Consider the following 10665-nt stretch of genomic DNA (forward strand, 5'->3'; position numbering starts at 1 on the left):
AGGATCTTGTGACCACAGGCAGCTCATGCTCCCGAGGGCATCTGAGGCCTCTCTTTTCTGAGAAAGTCCATGGAAGCAGAGGACAGTGTATGAGTTTCCATGAAAAACCTCTTGTCAAGGATTCCAGCTATGACTCCTTCTATAGAACAGGATAACTGGAGAGTAGCCAAGGAGAAATATATCTCCCACTTAGAAAATATCAAAAACTCTGATTGGTAAAATTAAGTGTAACAAAGATGATACTTCCTGAATTCATATATTAATTAATATTTAATTTAATTTAAATATCTATTTAAAATCTTCCGGTGATGTTTAAACAATTGAACAACTTGATAGTAAAAATAAATCCAGACATATAAGCAGATAAAACTGTATTTTTTAAGTGATTGTAGAATCATATATCAGCCTATTTTTTAAAAATGAAGATCAAATAAATATGTCATAGTGTGGATATTTCATAAATTAAAGCTATTATGAGAACTTAATATATAACAAACTAGACTTAGTAATATAAGACAAATAATGGAGAGAAGAAAATATCTACTTAAGAATTAGTATTGGGATACCCAAGCATGATATGGAGAAAAGTGAAATTAGACCCATACCTCCATACAATATAAAACGTAGTGTTAGACATTTTAAAAATAGCTACTCAAAGTAGAAGAAAAAAACTGATATATGTACTAGAGTAAATAGACTGCTATATCTATAAAAGAGATACATTTACATCAGAACATGAAGCAGATCATCATCATACTATAGATCTGTTCATAACACTAATAGAATGATATAATAAATATCAAAAGGAAAACAACAAAATGAAAAACATTCAACACATATTTATTGCCCCAAATATATAAAGAATTGTTGTTAATATAAATACTCTGCTTTCACTCCAGCAGTAGTCAAGGAAGATTAAAAGTTTATACAAAAGGGAAACCTTGTCAAACTGTCAAATTAAACTGAATCATATGGAATATATACAGCTTCATAGTAATTAAGTAAATACAAACTAAAACTCATAAATAACTCACAAATAACTAACTCTCTATTTTTTTAAAGCCAGTGTTGGAGGAGAGTGTGAGAGAAAGCCCATCTATATAACTGGTGGGTTGGTATTTCTGAAGCAATTTGTCAATATGTAGCAAAAGCTACAAAACTTTAAAAATTTTAAATCTATCCATTCCATTTGGGAAATATATGAGAAGAAAAAACTTAGAGGAGAAAATGAAGTTTGTGTAAGTTTCAATATAGCAGTGTTAGTTTTCTTTTCTTTCTTTTTTTTTTTTTTTGAGTCAGAGTCTTTCTCTGTCGCCCAGTCTGAAGTGCAGTGGAGTGATCTCAGATCACCATGACCTCTGCCTCTCGAGGGTCTCATGCCTCAGCGCCCTGAGCTGCTGGGATTCCAGGCACGAGCCATCTCACGCCTGGCTAATTTTTGTATTTTTAGTAGAGATGGGGTTTTGCCATGTTGGCCAGGCTGGTCTCGAACTCCTGACCTAGGTAATCTGCCAGCCTCAGCCTCCCAAAATGCTGGGATTACAGGCATGAGCCACCTCACCCGGCCTATTTTTCATCATAAAAATAAGACACAATTCTAATGCACAATTAAAAGGAAAATGGAGGTTTAAAAGCAACTGCTCTATATTACAGGATGGGATACAGTATGCTAGTATAATTAAAAACGTTTACTGTGTGGATTATGCTGATCCATGGAAATCGGTAAGTGAAGTTTTGATAAAGTGGAGCAAGTGACGAATACACTGAACTGTAAAGTCTTTGGAGACAGGCCATGTCTACTTATACTCAATCCACAGGGCTATACTTAGTTCTTGGTACACAGTAAATACTCAACAAGAGTCTGTTGAATGAACACATACATGGTTTATCTGTTTGTCTCTTCCGAGTTCTTGACTTCTGTCTGCTCTGACCTCTGGCAACTTTGCACTAGTTTCTAGCTTTCATTCTGCTTACCTGGATTTCGGAACTCTAGCCTGCCCCACTCTTAGATAAACGCATGCCCTCTGTGGCCCTTGAACCTTAGTGACTTCTGCTATATCAAAGTCTCCAGGCCCAGGGTGACACACAGCTGCAGCTCCATAAACCTCTAACATGATGTCAGCAAACATTAAAAAAAAAAAAAAGCTTATAAAAACAATGAATAAACTTTGTTAAAGGTACAAATGAAAATTAGCAAACATGGGAAGATAATTGAGTAAAGAGTTTAAAGTTAAAAACTAATTGCAGTCAGGGGAAAGAACAGTTGTATTTGAAAACCTGTATGGTTACACGAACTGCCTAAAAAACAAGCTAAGGAAAATTAAAGCTCAGATTTATGTATTTTAAGAAATTAATTGCAGTCAATTTCCTGGGATTAAATAGCATTTCCTCAACCCCAGATGCCATTAAAAAGAGGCAAATAAAGCCAAGGACTGGATCTTCTCTGGAAGGCTGACAGCACTGACCCTCAAGAAGGCACCGGCTGACAGAACATTCTGCCCTGATACGTGCTGAAATTCCGCTGAGAGCAGAGTGGTACATTGAACACTTTAGGGGCTTACAAAAGAAGTGTCCTATGTTTTAGAGTCACAGAGTTTTGCAAAACAAGTATGAATTCACCTAGTGGCCCCATGCACCAGGTCTTTCCTGTGGGCACTGAGTGCCAGACACATCAATATGTAACAGCAGAATGAATGAATGAACGAACGATTGAATGAAAAGAAATGAGAGGCAGCAGGTTGTCAGAGTCTATGAGGCAATCACAGCATCAGGTGACCTTAGTATCTATTCGAGAGGATTGCCATTTATTCCAGGGAGCGCACGGCTCTAAAGAGGCCCATATCCAGGCAGTGAGCTCTGGTGGGGGCGCCTTCAGATGCAAGAAGGAAATCCCTGGGCTCGAAATCCCTGGGCCTGAGCGCGGCCCGTGCAGGCCGGAGGGTCAAGAACTCTCCACCGGCCGCAGCGGCCCGGTGCCTGCCCCGCCTTCGCCCCGGCCTAAGGCTGCCTGTGCTATAAATACGCGGCCCACATGCCGCGGTGACACGGTGTTCCCTGGGCTCGGCGGGACAGATAACATGAATGTGCCCTTTAAACGTCCCAAGTTGCAGGGACAGCCCCCGGCCCAGCCCCGCTCCCGGAAGCGCCTTCGCCCCCGATGCCCTCTGCAGCTGGGAGGAGGGGGCGCCCCGCACCTGCCCAACCAATGCGCGGCGCGAGCGCCGGCCGCGACCCGCCTCCTCTCGCGAGAGCCCGGCGGGGATATAAGGGGGACTGCTGGCGAGGCGGCGGCCCCCTAGCGTCGCGCAGTGTCGGGGACTGCGCGGCGGTGCCAGGCCGGGCGTGGGCGAGAGCGCGAGCGGGCTGCCTGCGGGCTGAGAGCGTCGAGCTGTCACCATGGGTGATCACGCTTGGAGCTTCCTAAAGGACTTCCTGGCCGGGGGCGTCGCCGCTGCCGTCTCCAAGACCGCGGTCGCCCCCATCGAGAGGGTCAAACTGCTGCTGCAGGTGAGGACTGCGCGGTGCAAGGGGCTGGCGCGGGCGCGGCGGGCCGGGCGGGGCGCGCGATGCGGCGCGAGCTGCAGGGCGCGGGGCGCCGCGGAAAATCTGCGCCAGGCCACAGGCCCGGGCGCCCGCCCGCCCGCGGGGGAAGAAGGTGCCCTCTGCGTAGAGACAGGTCCAGCGTCAGTCGCAGATTCCTGGTGTCGGGTGGCGTCCTGCGTTCGGGTGTCTATATATGGAAACCCACCCGGAGCCGGTTTACGTGTGCCAGATCCTGCGCCCGTGACAGCACGGGCGTGCACTCAGGCCCGGAGGCACCTAGTGATTGCCAGTATTTTTGGCACCGTCTAATGCGCACGCACCTTTACAATAAAAGCATCAAAATAATCATCACCCAAGAATTCCCTTATCGTATCTCATGCACAACGCTGTATGTAGGCTGACGCCTTCATCTTTATGTAACCTCCGTGAGAGAGTTATTCTTCTCCATTTTACAGATGAAGCTGAGGTTTTGAAATATTAAGAAACAATTTTCGGAATAAACTCAGATCATCCTGTCTCCAAATCTTTTCCTCCCCTACCTGGTCGCTGAATGGTTTATCATCCTCTCGTATTTTCCTCCACCTGCCCAAAAGGTCAGGGCCCCTCAAGGAGGAAGAGCCCAATTTGGGAGTCAAAATTGCTAACAACAGAACCTCCACAAATTGCTCACAACGGCAGCAAACCCTCAATAATTGATTACTTGGATTATCTGCTTGAAAACTTTGGAGCCCTAATGTTTAGTGGATTTATTCTCCTTCCTCTAGTAGAGCATCTAGTAGAGATCCTCATCTCCAGGGTGATCAGAGTGACACTGAGAAATTGTCATTTTTTGGCCATCATGTCTGTTAAATCCAAAGCCCTTTGAAGCAGGGAGTGTTACTCATTTCTGTCCCCCAGTAAGCCCCTCATACAGTTCTCAAACCTAGGGAAAGTGAAATAAATAAATGGCTAGCTTTATACAATTCAATCACCTTTTCAGTTTATTTGGGGCAACACCTTTTCCCTCAAATACCCTAATAATTGAAGCAACATTGGATTATTTTGGGTTGTTATCCAGTAACTACCATGGATAACAGTATCCATTTACACGTCCTCAGTATCCATTTGATTTCCTCATCCTTTTTTTCTAGAATGGCAGTCATTAAAAAGTCAGGTAACAACAGGTGCTGGAGAGGATGTGGAGAAATAGGAACACTTTTACACTGTTGGTGGAACTGTAAACTAGTTCAACCATTGTGGAAGTCAGTGTGGCGATTCCTCAGGGATCTAGAACTAGAAATACCATTTGACCCAGCCATCCCATTACTGGGTATATACCCAAAGGACTATACATCATGCTGCTATAAAGACACATGCACACGTATGTTTATTGCGGCACTATTCACAATAGCAAAGACTTGGAACCAACCCAAATGTCCAACAATGATAGACTGGATTAAGAAAATGTGGCACATATACACCATGGAATACTATGCAGCCATAAAAAAGGATGAGTTCATGTCCTTTGTAGGGACATGGATGAAACTGGAAATCATCATTCTCAGTAAACTATCACAAGGACAAAAAACCAAACACCGCATGTTCTCACTCATAGATGGGAACTGAACAATGAGAACACATGGAGACAGGAAGGGGAACATCACACTCTGGGGACTGTTGTGGGGTAGGGGGAGGGGGGAGGGATAGCATTAGGAGATATACCTAATGCTAAATGACGAGTTAATGGGTGCAGCACACCAACATGGCACATGTATACATATGTAACTAACCTGCACGTTGTGCACATGTATCCTAAAACTTAAAGTATAATAATAATTTTTAAAAAATGAAAAAAAAAAAACTAGGAAGTGCAAACCTTCTTTTTTCTCCTGTCCTCTTCCCTTCTCTCTGCCCTGCCTGTCCTCTGTCACCCACCCTCCGCTCCACCAGGTCCAGCATGCCAGCAAACAGATCAGTGCTGAGAAGCAGTACAAAGGGATCATTGATTGTGTGGTGAGAATCCCTAAGGAGCAGGGCTTCCTCTCCTTCTGGAGGGGTAACCTGGCCAACGTGATCCGTTACTTCCCCACCCAAGCTCTCAACTTCGCCTTCAAGGACAAGTACAAGCAGCTCTTCTTAGGGGGTGTGGATCGGCATAAGCAGTTCTGGCGCTACTTTGCTGGTAACCTGGCGTCCGGTGGGGCCGCTGGGGCCACCTCCCTTTGCTTTGTCTACCCGCTGGACTTTGCTAGGACCAGGTTGGCTGCCGACGTGGGCAAGGGCGCCGCCCAGCGTGAGTTCCATGGTCTGGGTGACTGTATCATCAAGATCTTCAAGTCTGATGGCCTGAGGGGGCTCTACCAGGGTTTCAACGTCTCTGTCCAAGGCATCATTATCTATAGAGCTGCCTACTTCGGAGTCTATGATACTGCCAAGGGTGAGAGAGGGGTATCGGGGAGAAGGAGGGTGGTGTGAAAAGAGGATCCTGCAGGATCTGTAACTCACAAAGGATTGGATATTTATTGATCTTGTTTTTTTCTAGTCTCTGGGATAATTGAGGCTTCTGAATGAGGAGGTGGTGTGCATAAATTAACAGCTAAAGCATTCTTTGTGTCCTCTACTGAAATAAACTCTGGCCTTTAGTTATTCAGAGAGGAGGAAGGGGGAGCCTGTCTCCCTCTAGACACAGCCATAGCAGTTACTGAGTTTAACTTGAAGCCACTTCCAATGCCCTGCATACAAGCTGAGCACTGGCCTTCCGGGGTCTGGAGAGGGCAGCAGCCACCTTTGCTGTCTGCCTGGTCATATGTGAAGCACCTGCACAGGGGCAGGTTCCCCGCAAGGTCAGAGTGTGGAGCTGGAGGTGCGGTGGCCTCTCTCCCTCTACCTGCTTTCTGCTGAGAACAGTCACTTCATAGCCATTCGGCTTCTTGGCTCTGTCCACAGGGATGCTGCCTGACCCCAAGAACGTGCACATTTTTGTGAGCTGGATGATTGCCCAGAGTGTGACGGCAGTCGCAGGGCTGGTGTCCTACCCCTTTGACACTGTTCGTCGTAGGATGATGATGCAGTCCGGCCGGAAAGGGGGTAAGCTTGTGCTCTGCTCATCTAAACTTGCTTGTTTTTGCCCGAGGAGAATGTTTTACAGAGCTCCTTTCAATCTTCCTTACTGGCAATTAATTTTCAAAATTATTTGATAAGAACTTAGGGAAAAAAGATTGTATTAATTCTCCCTAACATTCTCAACTATCCTATTAGGGAAAAGTATTTTCCATTTTATTAAAGAGATGATAAGAACATGAATAGTAAGATATTTAGATGTGAATTTAACTAGGCATCTAGCATTATAGAGACCCTAGGCCCTCTTCCTTTAGAGCCTGGGTGCAAAAGCTAGGGAAAAGAAGTAGTCAGCTACTTCTTTCAAAGACCTCTTGCTTCCCTCCTAGTTACAGATGTTAGTGGGATGGGGTGTTTAGCTGGGTAGAGATGGCCTGAAGCAATCTGTTGTGCCAGAAAAAGTTTTGGCTTCCATAAAAAATGATGAGTTCATGTCCTTTGTAGGGACATGGATGAAATTGGAAATCATCATTCTCAGTAAACTATCACAAGGACAAAAAACCAAACACCGCATGTTCTCACTCATAGATGGGAATTGAACAATGAGAACACATGGAGACAGGAAGGGGAACATCACACTCTGGGGACTGTTGCGGGGTGGGGGGAGGGGGGAGGGATAGCATTAGGAGATATACCTAATGCTAAATGATGAGTTAATGGGTGCAGCACACCAGCATGGCACATGTATACATATGTAACTAACCTGCACATTGTGCACATGTACCCTAAAACTTAAAGTATAATAATAATAAAAAATAAATAAATAAATAAAAGATAAACAAAAACAAACAAAAAACAAAAAAAGAAAAAGTTTTGGCTTCTATAGGTTGAACCATATGAAATTGCCACTTTAAAAGTCAAAAACAGTCCAATGTTAGCAGTTGCGTATGTTTCAACTAATGGTTACAGCCTTTTATTTTAACTGCATAACTTGTGCTGGGTCGTCTGAGGCTAGGCCTCAGTTTGGTCCTCCATAAAAAAAGGTAACCGCATAGCATAATACTCCTGCTCCACTGCGCCCTTCTTGTTTCGCAGTTGGGCAGTCTATGAATTCCTTGGTTAATTGCCCCAGTTCTTCACTGACCTTGAGCTAATGGAGTAGGAATGACAGGAGACCCAGCCTGCCAGTTAAGCAAGGAAGGAGATGTCCAGTGGAATGTTGCATGGAGCTGGGACTCCATGCCCAGATGACCCTGATTTTATAAAACTGGTAACAGTGTGTACAGATATGTTTCAGAGGAAAAGTCTCTTTCCTCCAGCATTACGGAGCCCTCACCAGCATTTGTTTCCACAGCCGATATTATGTACACGGGGACAGTTGACTGCTGGAGGAAGATTGCAAAAGATGAAGGAGCCAAGGCCTTCTTCAAAGGTGCCTGGTCCAATGTGCTGAGAGGCATGGGCGGTGCTTTTGTATTGGTGTTGTATGATGAGATCAAAAAATATGTCTAATGTAATTAAAACACAAGTTCACAGATTTACAGTGAACTTGATCCACAAGTTCACAGATCCATTGTGTGGTTTAATAGACTATTCCTAGGGGAAGTAAAAAGATCTGGGATAAACCAGACTGAAAGGAATACCTCAGAAAAGATGCTTCATTGAGTGTTCATTAAACCACACATGTATTTTGTATTTCTTTTACATTTAAATTCCCACAGCAAATAGAAAATAATTTATCATACTCGTACAATTAACTGAAGAATTGATAATAACTGAATGTGAAACATCAATAAAGACCACTTAATGCACGCTTTCTATTTTATTGAACTCTTATTAACTGTAAAATGCATTTTTAAAAGATCAAAAATGCATATTTTCTAGTATGATTCATGTATCAGTCAGTGGCCAAGCTTCTAAATGCCAGATGTTATATTGAGTATGTATTATATGAGAACGTACAATGCTTAAATTCCGGTTTTCAAACTTAGGCAGGTCATATTCTATCTTATCCAGTGTTACTGTAGGCTAGAAAATGATAATGGCTTTCATAATCCTGCCTTGTCTTAGGCACTTTCCTGCAGTCTTTAGAAATTCTGAGATTCTGCTAAAAGTTTTAAATCACAATCTGGAGAATTTTCCATGATTAGGAAATTCTCTGTTTTCATCCCTTTAGATAACTGACACGTAGAATTTTATGATAAGTAGAGAGTATTCATTGAAAATCAAGGCCAGGTGCAGTGGCTCACACCTGTCATCCCAGCACTTTGGGAGGCAGAGGTGGGCGTATCACTTCAGGCCAGGAGTTTGAGACCAGCCTGGCCAACCCGGTGAAACCCCATCTCTAATAAAAATACAAAAAATTAGCTGGGTGTGGTGGCGCACACCTGTAATCCCAACTACTCGGGAGGCTGAGGCATCAGAATCACTTGAACCCGAGAGGCAGAGGTTGCAGTGAGCTGAGATGGCACGCCACCACATCCATCCTAAGTGACAGGGCAAGACCCTGTCTCAAAAAAAAAAAAAGAAAAAGAAAATCAGTTGTCTTAGTTCAAGCCACTATAACAAAGTACTGTAGACTGATGGCTTATAAGCAACAGAAACTTATTTCTCAGTTCTGTAGGCTGGAGGTCCAAGATCAAGGTGACACTGTGGTCAGGTTCTGATGAGGGCCCTCTTCTGGGTTGTAAACTACTGACTTCTTGTATCCTTACATGGCAGAAATAGCGACAGAGCGCTCTGTAGTCCCTTTTATAAACTCACTAATCCCATTCATGAGGGCTCTAGCCTCATGACCCAATTACCTCCCAAATGCCCCTCCTCCAAACACCACCACTTTGGGGGTTCAGATTTCAACGGATGAATTTTGAAGGGACGCAAACATTCAGTCCACAGCATCAGTTATCAAGCTAGTATTTAATACCTCTTAGGCCCCGTGGAAGGGAAAATAGATAGGAACTTTCCTTGAAAGATGCTTAAGTTGGGGAGAAAAGGTGAAATGCCATTGTTAGATAATTTGTTTAAGACAATACATCTTGCTTGAGAAGGAATAGAAGGGAAATGAAATGGGGGGAGGGAGTGGTAGGAGATGGAGACTTTGAAAGAAAATAACCAGAATTAGAAACATGGGTATAGAAAGCATCCTCCAGTACTTCTGTAACAATTTATCAAGACCTACAGGAAGTCAGTTTTGGATTTGCCCCTCCGAGATTTGTGAGCCAGAGGAAAATACTTAGAATATCAGGTTGGAAAGTTCACACTTTTGGACCAGGAAAAGACCAAGCAGTTGCTATAGTCTCCTGGATTGTGACTAATCTGGAGGAAGCAAGTCCCTGTATCCTTGGCAAAGCTTGAAAGGCAGGCAAATGTCTTCTCTGTGTTTTCTAACAGGTGGTTGGGTGGTGGGGGTTGGTCTCTGTACCTCCTGTTCTTTACCTTGCTTACCAAGCCCTTCCACCGACTCACTCCTGCCTCCCCAGCTAAAAATTGGCTGTGTTGCTTTTACCACAGTTACCAAGGTCTGAGTTTTATAAAATCCAGGATCACATCTGACCTCATCTGGTAGATATCTAGGCCAATAAAGTCTAAAGGGCTAAAAAGAAGGTACCTCTCCATCCTTATGCTCGAGGCCAGGTAGCACATGTGCAGTTAAGAGGCCTCCTGGATCTATTGTCCTCCTGTTGCTTTTCATTCTAAGTGATCCAAATTATATTGCTGATAGGGAATAAAAGCAGGGCAGGCTAGTAGTAGGCAAGTACTTTGATGGAGTGTATCTCAAAGCAGGGCCCAAGTTTAGGAGGAGGAAGACCTGACAGAAAGAACAGTGCGTCCTCCCAACCCAACCAAGAAGTGTAATTGTGTTCTGTCTTTAACCCTGGCATGGAATGGGGAGGGAAGAGGCTTGGACATTTATTACATAGTGCACATTATCTACATTCTGCATGTGACCCAGATGTCAGCCCTCCCGCTTCCTGCTAAGGTTACCTCGAATGCACGTTGCCCCAGGCCCTGCTGAGCTAGTTCCTCACCGCAGCTACTTAACTCACCATGAATTCCTAGAACCCTCAGCCTCTGACAGAGTGCTGG

At 44.1% G+C, this 10665-nt stretch overlaps 1 protein-coding gene across 1 annotated transcript; it reads left to right on the top strand.

Moving 5' to 3' along the window:
- Positions 1-3234: 3234 nt before the first annotated feature.
- SLC25A4 (solute carrier family 25 member 4) lies at positions 3235-8390 on the top strand. The gene is made up of 4 exons (XM_024245889.3): positions 3235-3507; positions 5473-5959; positions 6469-6609; positions 7934-8390. The coding sequence occupies exons 1-4, from the start codon at positions 3397-3399 to the stop codon at positions 8089-8091; spliced, it is 897 nt and encodes a 298-aa protein (XP_024101657.1). The 5' UTR covers positions 3235-3396; the 3' UTR covers positions 8092-8390.
- Positions 8391-10665: the final 2275 nt, after the last annotated feature.

Source organism: Pongo abelii, chromosome 3 (genome assembly GCF_028885655.2).
Source record: "Pongo abelii isolate AG06213 chromosome 3, NHGRI_mPonAbe1-v2.0_pri, whole genome shotgun sequence".
NCBI classification, from domain to species: domain Eukaryota; kingdom Metazoa; phylum Chordata; class Mammalia; order Primates; family Hominidae; genus Pongo; species Pongo abelii.